Genomic DNA, 24,099 nt, shown 5'->3' with positions numbered 1-24,099 from the left:
AATCGGATAACAACATTTGAGTTTTTTTACATTTATTTTTCATGTACAACACGCTCCTGAAGTTTGGTACGATCCTCCCGACTCACCCTGTATATATTTTTAATTAATATATCACTTCCGCTTTAGTATGACGTCCAGGTTGTAACTTTTTCCTAGTCATAATTTCCAAGATACGGATTGTGACTTGTATTTGTTGGACACCCTGTACTTCAAAACTCCCTGTATGTTATATTCGAACAAAAGCAAATTACAATTATTTTTACCCATACGAGGTACTCTCAGTAATTTTTCATTAAGAGCAGCCTCAATTTGGAAAAAACGCGTTTCAAGTTTGAAATTCTTCTGTTCATATTACTAATATTATATTACTAATGTTACTAATAATAAACTAATATTTGCAGTAATTGCTAAAACTGGCAACCGCCTTGCTTAATACATGCATTAGTTTGCCTTAACATTGATTGGCTAATTCTCTCCAATATGTCTGGTGTATGTTTAATAATCGCGCAAGACTCAAATGTCTTGTTTCTCAGATCTTATTGACTTTCGATTACCATTTTATAAATTACTGACTTCAAGTGATCCGTGAAAAATCACATGTCGGGTGATCTGGAAGACCATATATGCGGTTTCCCTCCATCCATCCAATGGTTAAAGTAGTTCTCGTTCAGAGTTTAACCCAAAACTAAACTATTGGGTTGATGCAAAATTGACGACTATTTTTTTCAATAAATTTTGTTCAACAAGAAAAAACTTTGACATATACATTTTTAAATAATTATTCTGGTGCGTATTCATCATCGACTTGAATAATTGCTTCCCATTGGTTTGGTAGACTGTTGATTCAACGGACAAAGAAATCATGGTTCTTGGAGGCAATTCGTGCTTTAACACCGATTACCAAGTTATCCAAATCGTTGTAAATTTTGTTTGTTTAACAATTTTTCAGCGATCGATTGACGTACGATTGATCCTACGGTAGTTCATGTTTTACCATATGTGCTACTACCGCAGTCGATAGATCTGGTAGATATGAAAGCAGATTCCATTATTGGTGATGGAGTCGAGGACATAATGTCCAACCTGACGATGTGCATTATTGTAGTGGAAGATAATATACATAGATAGATAGTTCTTTTTTCGTGATCGTTTCATCTTTATTGCATCGCGAAAGCGGTCAAGTTGGGCCAGATAGACGTCGCTCTTGATGTTGATTTGCTGCTTGCCGTTTTTGTCCGGACTCCGCTACTGATACCGCTCATCTTCGTCGTTAAAACAACAACAAATTCTGTTGGAAATAATCTCCCAGTGAATAATTCCGCTTCTAAACCACCAGACACACCACATGGCCATCTTACAGTTGACGTCTTTCCGTATTCCTTTGAGTGAAAAATTTGGTGATATGCAAACCTTATTTTTGATGTTTCGAACAACAATGATGATCCATTACGTGTGACGAAATTCTTTCGAAAGGGAGTTTGCTCATGCCTTTGCCAATCAGTAAAAATACGGACACTTTCAGCTTTATTTGTTGTTGGGGATTTCATGTGAGACCCATGAAGTCCATTGCCACACTCTTCCGAGCTTCTTAAGACGGCGTACGATCGTGGATTATTTGACAGTGAATTCTCCCGTTAGCATTCTGCTGATCAGGTTTTCGTTCTCTTCCATGCCTATCAAAAGTGCTTGATCGACGAAATTCAATGGTTGTCTTCTTCTATTTTTATCTGCAAAATTTACATCGGCCGATTTAAGCTTATTGAATCATATTTTCACTTGTTTTGGCTAATTGCTTCTTCGCGAAAAAATTAATTGAAATCGCGAAATAGACTGGTGTTGCCTTCCAATTTCTCGAACTGATACAGCATAACATGGCGAATATGGAGATAGTTTTCAATACGCTTTTTTATTAGTGAGGTAGGGAAAATTATTTTTATCAAAAAAAGTAAACATAACGTAAATTTTTTCGAGGAAGAAAGCACGAAAAAAAATTATCGTTAATTTTGCATTAACCCAATAATATATGATGGCGGAGCATTTTGTATGAACCAAATCTTCTGTATGATCCTTAAATCAACAACATTTAAATGTCCAGGAAGATTATATTCTAAACACCGTCGGTATTTTCGGAATTGAATTGACGAATGAGATGATCACCGATAGTTTCATTACAAATATTGAGAGATAATTGTATTGGATGATAATTTTTTTTGAGAGCATATGGAATCTCTGCGGGCCACATATTGCGATTGCCGAAATTAGCGATGACGTCAAGAGGAAATGAAGCTTCATCAGTCGAAAGCGTATTATTTAGAAAATCTAGAGTATTGTTAATTGGACAGGTATGCATTTGCGCACAAAAATCTACTCTGACAGGAATACCATTAGAGAATAGTCTGGACACACGTTGAATATGGCAAGGACAAAGTTCTTGAACTTTTAAAATTTGGCTCACAGTGAGGCCAGGCGAATATTGGAATGCATGCAACGCCGCTTACTCAAGCCAAGATAGCACAGGTTTATGTGCCGTTTATTTCTTAAATATTTTGTACCGCAGAAGTCTATATGTTGCGCAATGTAGTAGATACAGTTTCATGCAGATGGATGAAATAAATTGTTGCGATATGGTTATATTACAAAAATGTGCAGGTATCATCAATTCAAGTTACAACATAGCAATTGTGCAAGTGGGAGAAGAATTGCATAAGTTTTGATATGCCGTCAACCAAGACCAAAAACGAAGTGGGCGGAGCTAGTTGAGCCGGCTTCTCCTTTTAGATGTTTAGATTAATGTCAATTTCACTGCCATCGCAGCAATGGAAATTAAAAAAAAGATCAAGAGCAAAAAGCAGCAATGTAAATAAATTTAAAAAATCGAAAACACAATAAGTTTCCGTGTTAAAATCTATACTTGTTACAAGTTTTACGTATACTGGTCCATTTATTTATTTTCCGCTGTCTTTTTAAAGGATAAACGAACCGTTTCGTTCCGTTTATAAATTGACTCCGACTATACAGGTAGTACCCCCCGCTCAGTCTAGGATTCACCAAAAGATTATAAGCAAATATCAGCGGATTCGCATCTTCATATTCATCAATGAGGTACCTAAGTTACTCTATAATGAAGAAATATACAATAATTTATAAATATATAAAATTTGGAAACTAATTTAATTCATCATTGGAATATGTATCAATAAAATTTTGAAATGATGAGATATTTTCCAACTGGATCTAAAGTGACCCCGCCCACTTCAATTGCTAGCTTCTCAACGCACTTCGTTGGTCTTTGTCCTCGGCATATTAAACCTTATGCAATCGTTCTTCCACTTGTACAATTCCTATGTGTCGATTTAAACTGGTGATACCCGTGTATATGGTACAAAAACCTATGTTGCCTTGGCTGGCATGGGCTTTGTTGCATGCGTTCCAATGACAGCTGACCTTACGTGTGTAATATTCAAATTAATATCAATTTTTCGTGTACTAATTTGATTCTTCTTCGATTTTATTTATGGCAGTTTCTATAATCTTTGTTGTTTGAGTTGTTACAAACCTTCAAGGGTATGTGTTGTCTTCTTAAAACTGCCAGTTTCACAAAGCCTTGCGTGAATATTAATGAAAATTTTGACGTTTGGACATAACTTCACGCGAGGAAGTCACGTTTGACCTATGGATACGTGCCTAAATGGTACTGCAAACAAAATGCATCTTTCCCATTTCTGCGCGAAATACTGCGTTGCTAGGGCTTGAAGGCTAGAGTAATCAAACGCTCCATTCTATAATACTTCACAAAAGCGGTTAATATTCCTACCCGTCGACACGCCCTGCTTGGAGAGCAACCATTACCTACTACAATTAGGCCTAAATGTCAGAACTTTACATTCCGCCTGTCTAGGTTTCCAAGGTGTACCACAAGGATATATACTATAAACGATCCAGGAACGTTGTCGTTAAAACGACAGATGTGGTGGGATTCTTAAGAAATATAGAAATACAACCTACTCAAGGGACTCGATCCTCGAGAGAATTGTCTGCCAAGACTTTATGTAATCGGATCGAAGCTGCACACTACGTTCCCAGAACCTTCGCTCTCCTTGAGCAGTTGCAGACCCGCGTTAATATGAAATTTTATCTCAAAATTCTTTAAATGTTTATCGTGTGAAGTTGGTCTATACACTTAAGTAACACCTTGTACTATATTATTTTCTACCAGGGATTTCCGAAAACCTCAAAATGAGCTTGAATATTATTTATATAACATATTCCATTTTGGACTGTAATTTGCACTTAGTAAGCAGATTTTTGATAGTTATGATGGCATAAAGCAATAATGACCTAATTTGAGATATCAGTATACATCACATACATATTAATGCATAATGAAATCTAGTATGCAGCAGGAAAATCGAGCATGGAAATCAGGACCGAAAATCGAGCTCGGCAATCGGGACAGGACGCGAAGGAAAATAATGTGATATTTCCTAGATTGTAATAATTTCAATTTGGAAAAGCGGTCATGTAATCATTACCTGTGTGGTTGAAAATAAAATTATTCAGCTTGAGGAAGTGCTAAATCCTTATAATGATGCCCGTCCTTTAAATGGCGTTTACAAGCAAGCGGCCAATTACTTAGCAACGCATAACAATTTCAAATCGTCGCAAACGGGAGTCGGGCCCGGATTTCGGGCTTGTCGTCCGTTCTTGTAATGATCACTGACTAATAAACATTGTTGTCTCGGGTATTGTAATAAAGAAAGGATGGGAAAATTTGCTACAATTTTGGTACCAAATTTTGATATAGAGTTGAAGATAAACAGTTGGTTGCCTGCATATTATCATTTCAATTACTCTAAAAATCTAATGGGTAGACACCAAGTAGATTTCATCACTACGACTCTTCACCACTACAATCATTCATGTTCAAAAAATATAAGTTTGTGGAAAATTAGCTGATGAAGATTATTTCAAATTTATGTTAATTATAAATCTGGAAGTAAAAAAAAATCAGATTTTTGAGGGATAACCAACTACACAGGAGAAAAAATATAATATTGTCGTAAATATGTCAACAACAGTCTATTTCTTTCTATTAAATTATTAATGATGCACTGCAAGACATTTTAAGTTATAAAAAGAAACAGCATCAGTATTTCAACTGAATTATTGCGCGGAACAATTATTACACAGATGTCACAGGTTCAAGTCGAAACGTAGTAATTGTGTAAGTGGGAGAAGAACCGCATAAGTTTAATATGCCTCTGATAAAGGTCAACGAAGTGCAGTGAGAAGCTAGCGGTTGAAGTGGGCGGAGTTAGTCCAGCTCCAGTTGTCATATCTCTCGCCGTTTTAGAATTTTTATTGATATAAGTTCTAGTGATGGATTGAATTAGTTGTGAATTTTTACTAATTTATAAATTATTGTACATTTCCCAATTATAGCATAACTCAGCATACATGATAAATTAATATGATGATCTGAATCCGCTTATGTTTGTTTATGATCTTTTGGTCCTTTGTCCACTTGCACAATTCCTACGTTCCGCCTTGAACTAGTGATACCTGTACATGGTGATTGCTTATGCTTTATTCAATAGATCTATTATTTTAAGTATGAAAATAAAAAAATATATTCTGAAACTTTTGAAGCAGTAAGGCACAAGAACTCAATCCAAGCGAAGCAAACATTCGTCCACCATTTTTAAATGCTCAGCAGGTGTATGCGAAGAAGTTCACTAATTAATGTTAAAGCGATTTGTTGCATCTATTGCGAAAAGCGGTGGTCAATTTCAACAATTATTCTAAATATTATTAGTTTATTATTAGTAAAAATAGTAATAATAACAGTATAAAGTGTTCACACATTAAACCGCTCTTTTAATTTAATTGGTAATCTGTTCCGGTGATGTTGAATTTTAAAAATCACCAAAAAAAAGTTGCAGCACAGTGAAAGTCACAGAGCTTGACACTGTTAATATTTTCACTGCTAATTGTCAAATTAGATCATCCTTTGTAGACAATAAATTGGAAAACTCCATTCACAAAACCAAATTCATTACTTTCAATTTGGCATACAAAAGGTTAAAACCCCATTAAAAATACCAATTTAAAGCCATTACCGCAAATTTTGTGCCTCTACTTTGCGATTAAAATTGAAAAAATCAGAGTTTTAACTGGGAAATGCAAAATTTTTAAAAATGAATTGAAACTAAAAGTTTTGTATCAGCACTTTGCGATTTAAAATGATAAAAAAGTAAAATTCCTTATGGAAATTCAAATTGAAGACTTCCGATTAGAGGAAAAAATAAGAATCCTTAAAAAAATGTCAAGCCGAAGGCAGAATTTTGCACAAAAAAAAAATTGGGATTGAAATTGTAGTATGTTACTAATAAGAGATTAAAAGCAATGAAGAAAATTACAAAACTTCCTTAATATTTTTAGCGTCTTTTAACATTTTTAAGATAATTTAGCATCGAAATTAACCTTTTCGTTCTTAAATATCCAGTTTACATCGCTGAATGTCGTAAATTCCAAATGAACAAAAATGGAATATTTGAGTTTTTTTCGGATATACAGTGATGGCCATCGAAATAGAGCCAATTCCAAAAAATATATTCCTTAGGAAATAAAGTTTTAATATGACACCGTATTAGTATAGTAATTGTGTATTATAACTATAGAATAAGGAAAGGAAATTTTAACAACAATCTTAATTTAAAAAAATTACGTAAACATAAAATTTAACAAATAAATGGAACAAATAAAAAACGAACATTTGGTCATAAAAATAGAGTCATCCGAAGATAGAGGCATAATTAATAATATTTTACAGTTTCAAAATTATTAAATAACGCTTAAACTCTTAATACTTCGTTGTATGACCATTACATTTAATAACTTCGACGCATCTTCTAGGCATAGAGCTTACAAGCCTTTGACACACGTTTAGTGGTATTGCTTCCCATTCTTCCTTGATCACCTCCCAGAGTTCGTCCTTGTTTTTCGTTTTATGTTTGCCAACAATATTCTTGAGGACAGTCCATAAGTTCTGAATAGGATTAAGGTCCGGCGATTTGGAGGGCCGAGGTAATAAATCTATATTATTATCATTTGAAAATGTTTTCGCTCTCCTAGTCGTGTGCTTCAGGTTGTTGTTTTGTTGGCACTTCCATATTAGCGGCATGTTCTCTGCAAAAGGCAACATAATCCAGTAATTTGGTCCTACACCATATCATGAAAAGGCTCCCCAAAGTTTTATGTTACCACCTCCATATTTAACTGTTTTAATGATGCATTTTGGTAATAACTCCTGGTTGTGTGGTCTTCTGACATAGTGTCTCCCTTCAGATTCCATTAGATTTATTTTTGTTTGATCTCTCCATAAAATATAGCGCCATTTTTTTTATTCCCTCTTCACCATCCCAATTCAAATGGTCCTGTGCAAATTTTAAACGTTGCTTAATGTTCTTGGAGGATAACAAAGGAACTCTTCTGGCCATTCTGCTGTGTAAATTATTTGTCTGAAGCCTTCTTCGAATAGTTTTTGTACTTATTTCCAAACCTAGTTCAGTTTTAATACGGATAGACGTCTTGAAGGGATCTTTTTTGGAGACTCAAACAACTTGCCCGTCTGTATGAGGACTTGTTTTTCTCCTCGCTTTAAGATTTTCCCGAATTGGTGGTTTTCTTATAGTATTTTCAACCATTTTTTTGAGCACCCGATAAATCTTGCAATTTCTCTTAGCGATTTTTCCTGTTTCCGTAATGTTAAGGTTGTCACTCTTTCCTCTGCCGTGCAATGAACGCCACCGTTCATTTTTTTTTATCAAAGTTATTCTTCAGTACTTCACTAAATGTTAAAAAGCAAATCACGGTGATAACTTAAAGGAAATGGCATGTGCAAACTTGAAGGAACACTAGTACTATGTACTTTATTTTTTACGTCTCTATTTTAATGACCAGATAAATTGAAACCAAACAAGACCAAACAAGTTTAAATTTTTATCGTGTTCACTTATAATGTTTGTTTCGGTACACATTTGAAATAATTCCTATTGATCTTGCGTAGGAACTATATAGAGGTTCATCAAAATGTTTCTAAAAAGTTGTAGCGTTGAATTCTACCAAAAGTATCAGCTGGCTCTATCTCAATGACCACCACTGTATGTATATTTTTGGAACTACAGGAACTTAGAAATTACAAAGTTTTTCTAAATTCGTCATTTGTAATGGTGAACACTCAGTTAGGCCCGCCTATATTTTAAGCAAAGTTTTTACCCATTACTCCTTTAACAGCGCTTACTAAATCTGTCCTTTGGTATTGTTACAGGGTGTCAAAACCAAATTGGTGGATACAGATGTGGATGCCCTGACGGATATTCTCTTCATCCTTACTATAATCAGTGCATAGACAAAAACGAGTGCCTGGAGAGCCCTTGTGGGGGAACTGGAAACTGTTTCAACACTCCTGGAAGCTATCGCTGTGGCTGTCCTGATGGTTACCAGTTTGATGCCAGATTAAACATTTGTGTTCAGGTAAAACATTGTTTTCCCTAGCAGATTTTGTAACGAGTGATAAAAACCTAAACAATTGTGATTCCCTACTAAGCCTCGCAAACAAACCCTGTCGGTTACCAAAAAACAAGATGCCACTCTGGACTTGTTATCAAAAAGTTAGTTCCATAAATTTTCCACGTAATCACCTAAGAAACGAACGTCCTACTCCCTGAATACAAATCAACCACTGCTTGTCGATGCCAAAAGCACAGGAATATCAAGTTTAAATTAACGAATATCCGGAATGGTTATTTATGGAGGTCTTTTGGCTTAGCCTTTCGCGAGTGCCCATAATTTTGTTAAAATATTTAGCAGTAGTCTTACGGGTAATTTTATTGCTTAAATTTAGTGCATAGGGACGGATACAGGCCCTTTTCAGGTGTCGATCAATATGTCTGTATTAAGTATTTTGCCGGGTACAAGAGTGTTGTGGAATGTGTGGGGTGTGAGAATCTTGAAGACTTGAACGACTTATAAGTTTAGTTGAACAAGTTACACGATGAGGAACTTGATATATCTCATGTATCACATAAGAAGGCAATTTTTTCTGTCTGTCCATGTAAGGGTTTCATTTTCCGGAAGAGGGCCAAAAATCTCGTCCTATAATATGGGAAACTCATGTTTAAACTATTTAACTACCAAAATTGGTGGTTTTCTGGTATAGGTCAGTGACTGAAAAAAACCTTAATGATAGACGCACTTGTTTCCACGCAAATTGAGGGGGAACAAAACTTATCACAACTCCGTACATGTTCTTACATACAATATACAGGTTATTCCAAAAAGATTGTGCTAAACTTAAATAGATTATAAGGGACATTGCGGTAAACAATATTTGCATAGAAAGCTCTAGTCAAAAAAGAGTCGTTTTGGCTCTAACGACTTTTTTTCAAAAACGCAATGTTAGCTTTGTTGACACCTAAATTCTTGGATGTTTTATTCATTTTTATTAAAGATAACGCAACAAAATATGATAAAGGTTAAAAATGACGATCCGCAACCTGGTTACATACATTTAGTTTTTGACTCCTTGAATCGCACACCCATTCTAAAATATGTGGCCCTAGCTAGCCGAAAATAAAGATTGCCATTAGTTTTTGCAATAGTTCCCCTTGGGTCACAACAGAAGTTTCATCCACCAACGATTTAGCGTAACCTCAAAGGAAAAAATCCAATGTGCTTAAATCGGGATTTCGCGCTGGCCACCTGATAAGTCTGCCTCTTCCGATCTATTACCCATAATAATGTTGTTTTAGATAATCCTGCTCGATACGAGCAAAAATATGCAGGTATAATGTAAGGTTGGAACCATGTTCTCTCGAACGAAAATGCACCCATAAGAACGGGTGCATTGTCCAATAGCTCAAGAAGTACGTCTGATAGAAAGTTGAGGTAGAAGTTACCGGTTAGCCGATATAGAAACAGGCACGGGCTAATTAAAATGTCAGCAACAATACTGGTTTGCATGTTAATGGCAAATTGAGTTTGATGAACTTTGATTCATGCGGCGTGAAGATAGCGATCGTTGCATATCTGAGTGTTGTGATCTTTGAAACATTCGTGTTTACTGAAACAAGGGTCTTCAGGGAATAGAATTATCAAACAAAAATTCAGTTGGTTTTCGATAGGTTGCTAAAAGCATTTGCAAAATGTACCCACGGCTGATAATCTTGAGGACCTAGTGCTTGTATTTTCATTTAAGGTGATAAGATTGAGAGATCTCCTCATGAAGTACTCGCCATACTATGGAGATACTGTGGACAGCATTCATACGATTCGTTTTTGCACGCATGCTGCTGGTAGGTTCTTCATCAGTTCGATGCAAAATCTCTTCCTCAGAGGCCACTATTCGTGTAGTTTGTTGATGTTCGCTTCCTCCTCTGGTTTAAAACCGGCTCTATCTTATAATCGACGATGGATTGCTGAAAATGTGCTTCGGGACGGATGTTTGCGATTAGAAAAATGGTCATCATAAGGACTCTCACTTTCTCCAGCGTTGAATCTTGTAAACCTGGATGTTCAGCCAACTTATGTCCAGGTTTCTCGTAATGACGAGAAACCTGGACATAAGCTAATGCAATGAGCAAGGTATTCCTGTTCGCGGGGTTGCCCGACAGTTGATTCCATTAAATTAAAATCTAAAAATAATAAGATAAGAAAAGATAAATCCATTGAAGGTAATAGTAGACAATGTCATTCCTTTCGAGCTATAGGAGAAGATTTGCCTGTTTGGTATTTGATTCAACTGTGTATTCCCTAGTCTACCACATATCATGGGCTATGGTCCGGTGGTGTACGAACATACCTGGTCTCAAAGATGGATGTGCCATGCTGGACAATTATTCGGGGTGCCATAGAGTGCCGTTCAATGGCCAAATGCGCTATTTCATCGTTGGTCGAAACGCCTACATTTCTCGGAACCCCATGGGCGCGATTTTTTTTCTATGGGTGGAGTTTTCGGGTCTTTTTGTTCCAGAATCGGTTTGGACTGTATCAAGTCAACGCCAGTAGCCATCATGGCAGCCTTGCTCTCATATTAGCTGTTGGTCCTCCCAGAGCTATTGATCTTGAATCATCATTTCCGAATAAATCGTTTTCTTGAAGCCAACGACTTCATCGACACATTTCTCTATCAGATTTTTAGAGATGCATTATAGGGTCAGCATTCTGATCCCTAGATCCGTGTCATTTTGTCGCTGAGTTGCAAGGTCGTTCAAGGGGAACATTTTCACAAACGTAAGGCAGGAGCTGCGTCTATTTGTTACAACGTTGATCTAAAGATTATCGAGTAAGTTTCTTCGATAAAATGTGGTTCTCGGTTCACACTGATTAATAAGTTAGAATAAGATGGCCTTACTTATTTTTCATAATAAGAATATAATGTTTAAGTTAGTGCAGATTAATTCGTTACTGACCTGTTGAGGTGTTCAGAAAAGATAGAAAGATCCATCGTGTGAACAGATGTGTCAGCTAGTGAGCTGACGACTTCCATGCAGCGTTTTTAATATTTCCACCCAAAGCATTGTTTACGGGCACAACGATTTCTGGCTTATGTCACCAACTTCCTATTTATCACACCGTGATTCGGTAATGCAGAGATCAATTTTTTGATTACCTTCTTGGGTCCCGAGAAGCCAAGTAAAGACTCACAGCAAACACAAAAATATGGAACGTCGCCCCCACACAAAATCCTCTAAACCCTCTTATTCTCTGAGAGGATCGCACTGATTTATTCGTGGCAACTCTAGCGTAAAATCAAATATCTCTTTAAACAAAATATGATCCCAGCGTTTGATATATAACCCGGTAAAGGCAGGGGTGATCTCCCACTTTGCATGCAAATAAGAAAAGTTAGATTACATTTCCAGGCGCCGAAATTATTATATTTTCGATATGCATTTAGATATGTTTGTGTCGTTTCTTTTGCTTTCTTCTCGCGTATTTTCAGTTTGGTTCGCTTGAAATTGTGCTTGGGTGGGCCTTTGTTTGCTGTATAATCCTGCCATTATACCGAGGCTTACAGGCGTCGAATCGAGAGACGAGATAAATTAAATTTGAATTCGAACTCGCCTGTCACCGGATTTGGTTCAACTTTAAGGCCCTTAATCGCGGTCTGTCAATAAGCGGGAATTTACCTTTTCCTAGAGTTTCCAGACCGATATCCGACTGCCCGCACAGACTTCTGCAGGTGATGTATTAAGCCGACAAATAAAAAACACGTATAAACATTAGCTCTCGATGGAACTTCATTACGCCGACGATCATGTCAGAAATTTTGAGAAATTCAGTTTCTAAAATTCTAGTTATTTTAGTATTTGATGCTGCGTCCCATTTCCCATTTTAAATTTGCCCTAATCATGAAGGACATTTCCAGGGGTTGAAGTGCCTGGGGGGTTTTTAAAATGTATGCTGTTTAATTCATAAATGCGCCTCGAGTGATATTTTAATGGCTCAAATTTTGATATACGTCTAGAAATGGAGCCTTTGAATTTTAAAACGTTTACCGGATTGGTTAAATTTGGCGCTGTCGCTCGGAATTCAATTTCGGTGCGGACCCATTAATCTCCGACCCGAATATCATAAATTTTATTTCGAGCCATGCCGGACCTCGGGGCGACATGAAAAATGAATTTTATATTATTATTTCGTTTTTCTATTTAATTCTGTTTAAACATATTCTGCTTGATTAATGGATTTTCCGGGTTGATGTTTTAGGTGGCTCCCAGCTGCATTGGATCCCCGTGTGCATTTGGATGTTCCGCTACCGGAGCCGGTTTTTCATGTGGATGTCCGCAGGGTTATGCTCGCATCGGACAAGGACATTGTCTATCCACTGTTACTCCTGCTTTGGCCGGTTACGATATAGGAGATGTGCCCACTTATCCCATTGATGAGCCTCAGTCCGGCGCTGCCAAGGATAAACTCATTACCACTGAGGGATGTTTTTCATGTCAGGTATATATTGATAAACGACAGTATAAAACAATGGGGATAAACAAATTTTAAAAAAGCATAGCCCAGAGGGGTATGTGCATACATCCTATCATAAACGTAGGTAGAAAAGTTATGAACTTAATTGCCGTTCTCACGGTAAATTGTCGGAAAAATGCTCCAATGATATAGTCAATTAAACTTATATGGAATCACCCAGTATTTTACAGAAAGGTGTTTTTATTGACTTGTTTTTGCATTCAAATAAAAAAAGGTTGTGTTTATTGCTAAACAACGTTTAGTTCAATAAAATATTAATGTTCGTACATCGGTAGTACAGACTTTATTAATTTAGAAGTCACATCTCAGGTTTTCCCATTTGAATTTTTTGTTTCAAACTGCCTTAAAATACCTTTTGTGGGATTATCTGATGTACAGAGGAAGAATAATTGCGTTAATGGAGCTGGGTATGTCTCAAAGAACTGTTGTCCCTACAGGTGGTGTTTCGCAAGGGGTGGTTTCGAAAACTTATTCGAGGTATTTAAAATTAGCAACGTTGCAAAACAGGTCAAGAAGAAGTCGCCAAAACGTTACCACAGATCGACAAGACCGATTTTTAGTGCAAATTGCTAGAAGAAATCCAACGGTAACAATTCCAGAACTTCAAAGGCAATTTCTACAAGCGACTGAGATACGCGTATCCGTGGAAACAATTAGAAAACGACTACGAACTAGAGAATTATTTAGTCGAAGGGCACTGAAATTCCCCGAATTGACGAGACAACAAAAACGCCATAGATTAAATTGGTGTTTGCAGCACCAAAATTGGACAATGGACGAATGGCAAAACGTCCGGTTTTCGGACGAAACCAGGATTGGTTTTAGATCTGATGATCGGCTATTCGAGGTTTTAAGAGGTGGTGGAAGACAAGCCAGGCTCCAAACTGTCCGATTTGTCCCGAAATATAGGGCGAACAGTAATGTTTTGGGACGGCATAATGATAGGAGAAAAAAAACTCCCTTAAATCCCATTCGACCCACATTAACTGGACAGAGGTACGTAGATTTGGTGCTTCAACCAATAACAACAAGTTAGAGAGGTGCTGTTAGAGAGAATTTTTTATTTATGCACGACAATGCCCCACCGCATACCAGTAGAGTCGCGAAAAATACTTTGAAAACGGAGGGTATCAGAGTTTTAACATGGCCTGCTTATTCTCCGGACCTGAATCCCGTAGAACATTTATGGGACATGATTAAAAGAAAGGTTAGGGCTCGTCAACACAATCTGGAAAATACAGAACAATTGATAAAAGTAGTTCTTGAAAAATAGAGAAATCTTCTTCAAGGAAAAATTGACAACCTTTTAAGAAGCATGCCCCGTCGCATTCGTTCTTGCATTGAAGTTAGGGGTGGAAATTCAGATTAATAAAACATCCAAAAAGTCCATAATTTCATTTATAATTTGAATTTCTTATAAATCTTGCTTTTACAAAATGAAAGCTTTTAGTTTATTTTCGTTATTACTTACAGAATTGTGTTTTTCTTTGAATTCTTGTAATATAAATATTTTTTGAAATTAATCTTTAAATTTCTAGCACGTAATTTCCACCAAAAATCATTTCTTTGTAAAATACTGGATGATTCCATATAAGTTTGATTTAGTGTAAATCAGGTAGCAAACTTTCATTATTTATATCTTTCTCACTGAGAATGACGATATTACCCACTAATTTTTTGATAAGTATAATATGACTATTAAAGCTGCTCGTCATTACTTTCAATTAGGAAATAAATAATATGAACACGTAATGTAGTAGATCGGCAAATGTTTCGTTTGTGAGGTATAAACTGTTAAAATTTTGAATTCATTTTATCTTTCTTAGAGAATATTTATATTTTATTCTCTAAATTTGAAGCGAGTACCACTTTCATATACACAAGGTATGAAATTGTAGGTAGTGCTGAAAGTGTGCATGTAAGCTAATATTTTTTATGGGCACATAAACGTTCGAAAAAATATTTGGCGATCTGACCCCAAGTTTTCCACTTAAAAAAATTTATGGTTAATTTACCAAGTTAATCAGCCCTTTTTGCCAATAATCAAAACTTCAATGAATCGCTTTATTTTCGATATTAATCACACACTGTCTTTCATTTGTCTTCAGACCAAATTATTAAATTATTTATAACGACTGTCTGTGTGGCTGAAATTTATTTATATTTCAGCATGAAGCCTGAAGAGTCTTTATGCTCTAAGTGCTTTATGCTATGCTTATTGTTGTTGAACGTTCAAAATTCTAATACAAAATTTTAATTGCAGTTCTCAGGATATATTTTTAAATTTTTCTGCAGATACCTTTTTCAGGCTTCTGTGATTTGATTAGTTTTTCATGTAAGCTGAATACTCGAATATTAAGGATAATTTTTCTAATGTTTCCAGATTTGCTCGATTTAAATTTGTTTGCAGTCAAGTTGAAATCAAGATTTATACATAATTTAGAAGTTGCTGCACAACGTTTCATTGATTTTTAAGATTTTAATGGACATTTTTGCAGGTGAATTTGTGTTGGTTAAATCAAAACGGTTCTCCCCAATATTCCTTCCGACATCTTTTCGATGTTTTACTGATTTATATAGTTTGAAACCTGAAGATCTGTTCTCATCATATTCGTTTACGCCTAGATTTTGTACAATCTCGTGGGTTTTCCAAACTCTTTTTTTGTAGATTTAGTAAAACCAAAACATACCCATCCAATTTTGCTCAGTTTTTTTTTCAAAAATTTTATGATTTACTTTCCTTTACAAGAACAAATATTTAACGAGTTTGTGAATTTATTGTGTTTAATTCTCAAGGCTCTAATGATATGTTATATTAGTTAAGTTACAACATTTAATTAAAACTGTTGCAGATTATATACTGCTTGTCATAGAAAAGAGAACACCTCGTAAAAATGATTTTGTTTAAATAATATTGGCATGCATGGTTCTTGTGCTAAAACAAATATTTAATTAAAAAATTGAACAAATTTAATTTGTTAGAAACCAAAAAAAAAAATTATAATTTGTCGGTCTTATACATTTCTATGCGCGTCTAGGTATGATATAATGAGGTGATTGATCTTGTTTTGGGGTATCTCATTCCAGACTAGCTAGACAGCTAACATAGGGCCTCTAGCGTTTATGGGGGATGGGGTAAATATGCAACCTGCTATCTACAGTATCCCATACATGTCCAATCGGTGAGAGGTCTGGAGATCGAGGTGGCCAAGGTAGTCAATTTATTGCATTTTATTAAAAGAAGTCCATGGTCACTCTAGCCACATGTGGTCCTTCATTGTCTTGTTGTAAAACTGGATTAATAAAAGTTTCCAGATAAAACACGAGAAGAAGTTTGAAAACTTCTTAGATGTATCGTTGGACTGTTATACTGCCTTTGAAGAAAAGTAAATATGACTTGCTACTACATGCAATATAGCACCCCAAACTATTACCCCAACAGTCTGATGGACATGCCTCTATATGGCAAAGTGAGAATCCCGTCTTTCACCCCCGTCTTCTTACTTTTGACCGTCCATCATGCATACCCAAACAAAATATGGATTTTACCTGAAACACGATATTTTCCCAATCTAAAATTCAATATATCCTTTCTCTGTAGTAGTGCAGTCGAATTTGATAATGATTTAAGGTGAGCAGTAACGCAAGATGGGGACAGTAGGAAATCATACTAAAACTTCTTATCCAACGATAAATGGTTCGAATCTCAATGGACTTTCCATAGTCAACTAGCCCCTGATTCGTTAGCGTCCTCGACGTAATGAACCTATCTCTTAGGGCCGTAATTCGAAGGAAGCGATCTTAGCGTTGTATAGTTTTTCGTGATCTTTCATTATCTCTCATTCTGTCTGTTTGCTCTTCTTGGAACCATGGCTGACCACATTTCAGTAGAGTATTTACACTACGGTTCAATCTAGTGGCGATTTCCCTAAATGACTAACCAGCCTTTCGTACGCCCACTATGCGACCTCTCTCAAATTCGCTTAGTTAATGAAAATTTCGCTCTATTCTGTGTCTAGACATATTTGGTTAATCTAAAAACACTTTCAAGCACAGTACACATCAATAAATGTTATTTTGCGGTAATATTGTTAATATTTTATTGCAATTTTTATAGTTAAAAAAAAATCAAATTCTTGATAAATCGTAAATACATAGATAAATATAGCTGAAAATTTAATCGCTTTTTGTATTCTCATATATTAACTTGCGTCCAAAAAATTATTTAAATTAAACTATTTTTACAGGAGGTTTTTTTTCTGTCAGGCAGTATATATAAAAATCTCTACTTTCGTTCCAGGTATCATGTCAAGCATTTATAACATATATTTTAAAAACATGAATATTTATTTATGCTTATTTTCATCGCCCCTATACTTCCTGTTGATCTATTTCAATGTTATTTGGGACAGGTTGGGCGGGATACACCATGAAACCTGAAGATTCATGCTTGTTTCACTAGTCATTGCATATATTTTCATAGATTTTAAAACCTCTAATGGACGGTATTATTTCGGAGTTTCGGTGTCCACAGTACTGAAGTTCTCGAAAATTCGGTAATCTGTCTCTTCAGTAGAAGTTTCCGCAAACTTCTCTTGATATGCAACAGCATAGTTTGATATGGATTTGTTAGCACGTGAGCTTGAAACATAAAGTTTTTGCCAGTTTTATGAATTTCTCCATATCTTTTCTTCAATTCAAATTAAAATCAAAACATATCCAGAATTATTGCTAATTTGAAGTATTTTTTATAAATTGAACCTATATATGCATATTCCAAAAGTCACGAGATTTTGAGTTATTTCCATTTTTTTAATGCGAGGTCTCAATAAGTTAAGAGTGATTTTTCAAGAAATCCTTTTTGGATATTTTTTATTTCGTTATGTGATCACTTATCTATCATTAGGATCTTCCCTGTGAAAAACAAATATGTCCGGAAACCAATAACCCTGTATATTAATATTTTCTAAAATAATGCTGAATGAGTTAAAATAGTTGTAACAAAATTCTGGAAATTAATCCACAGTGAATGACATTCTGGCAGTGTTTTCTTCAATTTCAAGAGAGATGAGACACTTTAGAGCCCAAAATACATCTTTAAGATATTTTTCTAAAGATGTCTGTTTGTTTTACCAAGTTCCACACAGAACTTTTTCTTTAATCAAGTTTCTAATTGAAAATTTTATCACTAAATATGCATTTATTTTATCCGTTTGCAAACAATCACGTCTAGGCATTATCTTTTCCTAGAATTCACGATTCAGATCTTATTGCACGTGAGCTCAACACCTGAAAATTTGTGTTCATTTTACCATTTCTGAAAAGCAATTTCAAAAATTTCTAGCACAAGATTTCAACTCTTAACCTGCATAAATTAAAACCTCTTTCTCTAATTCTCTCATATTGTTTACTTATCATAATATCTCTATACCTATACATATTTTCCAAAATTCTTTCATTTACATTTGCTTCCACGTCTCTGTGTGGAACCTGAAGATTAACGTTCGTCTTACCGCTCTCTGTGTATCTCATCTTAAAATGTAATAAAAGCTTTATTAATGAATGCGGTATTGATATTAACATACCTCAAAAACTTTCTGGATTCTAATAGAATAGTATATTCACCAATTTACATTAATCAAAATTAAGTATTATAAATCTTCTCGAGGTGTATTATCAAACAATTTTTAATTTAAATTTATGCATCTGATCGTGAAATCTGGGTAGTAATTTCTCTTCTACAAGAAGCTGCATGCCCTTTCTTAAGTTCTCATGGCGTTACGGTGTGTGACGTAATTAAACAGCTTCCTCTAAAAGCTGTTCATAGACCTTTTTCCATTAAAATTATTTGAACATGAACTGAAATTCTGAAACTTCATGCTTGCTTATCAGTTTGTGCATTTTTTGTAATAAACTTTAAAGGTCCTAATAAATGGTATTATTATTGAATATGTAGCAATCAAGACGTAAATCATCAAATCTTCAGGCGTTCTTAGTGAATCTTACAGAGTTGTATATATTTCAGTGGTTCCCGCAGATTTTACCTAACTAAAACTTTTTTTCTCTTCTCTTAAAATGATACTAACAATACCTGGATCACTTTTTTTTTAATCTAAAGTAAATTGTTACTTCTCGTGGAAGCGGTTATAGTGGATTGATGAATTGCACCTGCTTTGACACCGTCTTGATACAAGATTAAAGTGGGTAGTAAGGTAAAGGGCGGTTTTTCCCCAGGGGGACGTTGTTTATGTCCTTCCGGTTCTGATTGAGTCCGGGACGTGTGGAGCAAATTTTATTTACCGTTGCCCTTTTGGGGGTTGAACTTTAAGAGACTCCGTGTCAAGCAAATCAACTTTCGTTAGTTACGTTTCGAGTAACAGAGAGACATCTTCGAGATTAGTTTATCTCCGTAGTTTCGACTTTGTTCCCATTGAAACTGAAACGTTACACCGTGACAAAATTCAACTTTTCGATGGAGAGTGAAAACGTGACAATTTATTTATAAGGATTACCTGCCCCCCAGAGACTGGGAACCGGTACAGCTGATCCAGTTATCCGTCGTGTCCGAAACTTAATTAGAACTACGGTGCATGAACTATTCATCTCGAGGGGTAAGAAACCCTTGTTTACCAAGAAAGGTGCCTGACCGACCTTTCGACGGCGACATAATTCCGACATGCTTTGGAAACTTCAGCTCTCGTTGAATATTAAAGTTTAGAATATGCAATATTCTAACTAACCAAAGAACCTAGCCCAAAACATGGTAATTATAAGAAAAGTTTGATATTTCTCCTCAAGGAGTACTAAAAGAGGATACTATACATCTATCTAGGACCAGTGTTATTTTCTAACATAATAGAATACGCCTTAGAGAATCGATCATGAAATTTAACTACAGCAAAGTTTACTTTCGAGCATTTGCAGACATCTTTCTTGGTAAAAATAAAATTTAAATGAGAATTTCATGTAGAAATATAGTGAAATGTTTCACGTTTGACCTTTTCATCCAAAATCGCTGTTAAGCTTCACTGTTTCCTTTGTGAATACAGCTTTAAATAGCCTATTTGGGCCTTTAGTTAAAATTTATTTTAAGTTTAATTTATTACTCAGCATAAACATTAAACTGGATAAAGAGCGTAATGCATAAAGATTATAAAATTCTTCAAACTTGATCTCTCTCCTCAAGAGTATACCATTAAGCATCAATGTTATGTTCGCCTGTAGATAATGCCTAAGCTAGCAGGAACTTTAACCATAATTAAGTTCGCTGTGTAAGTATAATGAATTTGGTCCGACATGTCTCACCATATGCATAAGATTGAAAGGAGAGTTCCAGATCGAAATATGGTCAAATTCATTAATGTCGATTCATTTTTTGAAGTGTGCTATTAACCTTCATTGGTCTTCTAGCCTCCAATCAGCTATCATAGAATTTAATTTCAGTTAGGTATGGCACACTTTCCGATATTTATCTCATGCCAAACATACAATTGAATAGAGAATTTAATGCAGAATGTATAGAATTGAATGGAGCAATAAGTCTCAGCGTTTCCACATAGATAAACGATAAAATATTAGCAATTTTAATTATATATTAGCTGAATGTTTAAGTAATCGTAAGCATCGCATCATTGCCCAAATGTATCACCAAATGTTCAAAATTGAATTAAGAATCTCATGTAGAGAGTTCTCAAAATACATCAGTCTTGATTCCTCTATTGTAGAATGCTATCAAGGCCTGGTTTTCGATATCCGCCTAACAGAAATTTCCCTGTTTCCATGGAAATTATTTTGCTAGCGAAGTTACCAGAGAAAACCGGGCATAATAGCCTCTAGATAAACTTACTAGCCACTTGATCCTGAATATAATTTCCATGGAAACTGCGAGATTGATTACTACGTTCTTCTAATTTGTTTCCATTGAAATTGTCCTCTAGGTAAAGTTACTCTGCCTTTCATATATTCTCACCAAGCCTCCATATTGGCCTTGTACATAAAAATTCCGATAAGGTATCAAAAATTTGAACTATAGTTAAGTTTAGTGTTAAGTCTCATTAAGTTGCCCACATACTTCTCATGATAGCGTAATATAAGAGGATAGTCCCAGAAATACCCGACCTAACACTTAAAGATAAAAAAGTTTGGAAAATATTACATTATATCTCAACGTAGTTTCCTTTGAGATTGCCACACTTTTCCCAACGATGTTCTGGGGCTTCTATACCCTCTTCATAGTAAGAAGCTTCGAACGTTTCAAAGTAGGAATCAACCTCGGACCACCTTTTCATTAATCGCAAATCTCTTTCCACTGGGAAATTTTTTCAAGTTTGAAAATAGAAAATAATCTGAGCGGGTTAAATCTCGTGAATAGGGTGGACGAGGAAAAAGTTCGAAATAAAGTCGATTGATTTTATGTATCGCGATGATAGAAGTCTGGACTGCTGCGTTGTTTGGATGAAACAAGATTTTCTCTTTCGCCAAATGCGGTCGTTTTTTCCTAATTTCTTCGCCCAAATTCTGCACTAAATTTGAATAATATTCTCAATTTTTTGTTTTTCCTTTAGGGCGATAGTCAATAAAAATTATCCCATGTGGATCCCAAAAAACTGACGCTATCACCATTCCTGCAAATGGAACGGTTTTCGCCATCTTTAGAAACGATTCTCCGGTTCGGGTTCATGGTGTTGAGTGTTTTTTCGTCTTAGGTGTGAAATTATGTACCCATGTTTTGTCAATGGTTATGAATCGACACACGAATTTGGCTTTATTACTGCGAAACTGTGCCAAACACTCCCTCAAAACATTCTCTCACCGCCTTTTTCGTTCATGTTACGCGCACATTTCTCATGTCCAATTGTTGGACTAAAATACAATCTATATTATTTTTCGAAATCTCCTTTGAAAAGTACAGTTTTATAGATTTTTACCAGAATATTTGGAATGGTCAGATCTGGAGATTTATTGTCTCCACTAATGCGAAGTTCGTCTTGGTAACTCGTACGACTGGGTTTAAACTCTGCCACCCAACATTTTACAGTTGGTAATGAGGGACCAGATTTTTCCAAAGTAGAATCTAACTCCGACTTTATGTTGAATGAACTAAGACTTTTAAAAGGAAATTTTTGAATCACGTATCGCTGACAATTTTTTTCTATGTTCACAAAATGTCTAAAAGCGTTCACTAAAAACGTCTATAAAATAAGCACAAATCAACGAGACACCCTCAAACTGTAGACATGAGATTTTTAAGGTTTTGGTTATATAAGCGAATTTTTGCTAAAAAAATCACCGTCTATATGTCAGATCGGGTGCTTTCGGGACTGTCCTCGTCCAAGTCGAGAAGATGTATGAGAAATAAGTACATTACTTCAAACCAATGATAGATCTCCTTAAGGGTAACATTTTTTATATGTACCATTTTCCTCGATAACTACTTTTTTTTACATTTCTCTCCTTAAAATTCACGATGAGCCGATGATTCATGTTGATGAATTAAAACTATTTTCCAAAAAGAAGGTTCAGAGATTGACCTGCAGATACGCATATCTACCTCAATAAATCAAATTTATTTGGTACTGCGATGTGTTAATGTTCACGTTCGGCCTTTGGACAAGTGAAGCCAGTTAAATATGTTAAAAATCGTAATTTTTTTCAAATAGTGAATAAAGAGATATGATTTAGGCTTATAGTACCTTCGGTTAAAACGCTGTTGAAGTCTTAGGCAGGATCTACTTACAAAAGGTTTAGAGGCGGCAAACTCCTAACGAATGCACTTTTTTGCATGTTATTCAATATCTTCGGAATTATAACACGTTTAAACCGGTAGCCCACGAACGTGGAACAAGACGTTCTAAAAGGATTGCAAATCTCGAGCAGGGAATTTTTGATAATGTTGAACTCCGATCAAAAACTAGTATGAGAAGGTTGACACTTTAATCCAGGACACCTCATTCGACAGTACTGCGGATATTAAAACAACAGCAATTGCACCCTTACTACGTACAAAAAGTGCAATTTTTTAAACTTGAAGATTTGCCACGACGACATGAATTCTCTAAATGGGTTCTTGCTAAAATACATGAACAACCAAATTTTAGACCATTTCTTTTTTCAGCTGATCAAGCTGGATTTGATCGAGAAGGTGTGTTCAACATGCACAATACGCATATCTGGGCAGAGGAAAATCCGCATATTATCCGATCAAACAATTTTCAGGACAGATTTAGGAAATTAATGTACGAGCAGGACCCATAAATGGCCTATTTATTTGATCTCACGTAATGCTTACATAGCTAAATGGGCAAAGATTTTTACCATTTTTGACAGATGTTTTGCCCGATTTACTGGAAAATTTGCCACTGAATATTTGAGCTAACATGTGGTTTCTTCTGGATGGAGAACCCTGCCATAACTTACAAGCAGTGCAAAATTGGCTAAATGAAAATTTTCCAAGATGATGGATAGGATGAAATGACCCCATAAATTGGCCCGCCAGCTTTCGGCACCTAAACCCGTGTGACTTTTTCTTGTGAGGGTATATGAAAAGTACAGTTTATGCTACTCCGATAAACACAATTGAAAAGTTGGAAGAACGTGTAGAAAATGTTGCTGTATCGCTTCGAAATAACCCAATAATGTTGCAGAGAGTTCAAGAATCATTTCGTCGGGGTTGCAGTTGAAGTTGAAGTTGAAAATTTTCTGTATTTGTTTAATGTGTCCTTTTTTTTATTTACACAGAATTCTATTTATTGGACAATATGAGCTTACTTTATAGGTAAATATTGTATAACAATTTCGAAACTAAATTATCAAAAATCGTAAACATTTCAAACGTTAAGAATTCGTTGTAGGTACAAAAACTTCCCATCATTTTTGTGATTGTTTCTGGAATGTGTAATATCGCTTGTTAGTGACGTATAGTGAAATTTGTCGAATGCCATTTTTAATTTTATCTTCATAATAACAGGTAAACGGGAAAAAAAATTCTAAGAAAAGCTGTTGGTCTTTAAAATTTCCACCACCAGTTAAAATGAATATACATTTTTTCTGATA

General features: G+C 35.4%; 1 protein-coding gene across 4 annotated transcripts in view; it reads left to right on the top strand.

Annotated features, from left to right (window-relative positions):
• The window catches only part of LOC136339587 (fibrillin-2-like), a 137,563-nt gene that overhangs the window by 99,970 nt on the left and 13,494 nt on the right, over window positions 1-24,099 (top strand). For all 4 annotated transcript variants that reach the window (XM_066282953.1, XM_066282952.1, XM_066282954.1 and 1 more), the window contains 2 exons: window positions 8,330-8,535; window positions 12,772-13,011. In XM_066282953.1, the coding sequence (XP_066139050.1) occupies window positions 8,330-8,535; window positions 12,772-13,011 (446 nt within the window). The remainder of the gene's footprint in view (window positions 1-8,329; window positions 8,536-12,771; window positions 13,012-24,099) is intronic.

The sequence above is a fragment of the Euwallacea fornicatus genome, chromosome 6 (genome assembly GCF_040115645.1).
Source record: "Euwallacea fornicatus isolate EFF26 chromosome 6, ASM4011564v1, whole genome shotgun sequence".
Classification (NCBI taxonomy): Eukaryota; Metazoa; Arthropoda; class Insecta; order Coleoptera; family Curculionidae; genus Euwallacea; species Euwallacea fornicatus.
This window is presented reverse-complemented; position numbering and strand designations above follow the sequence as displayed.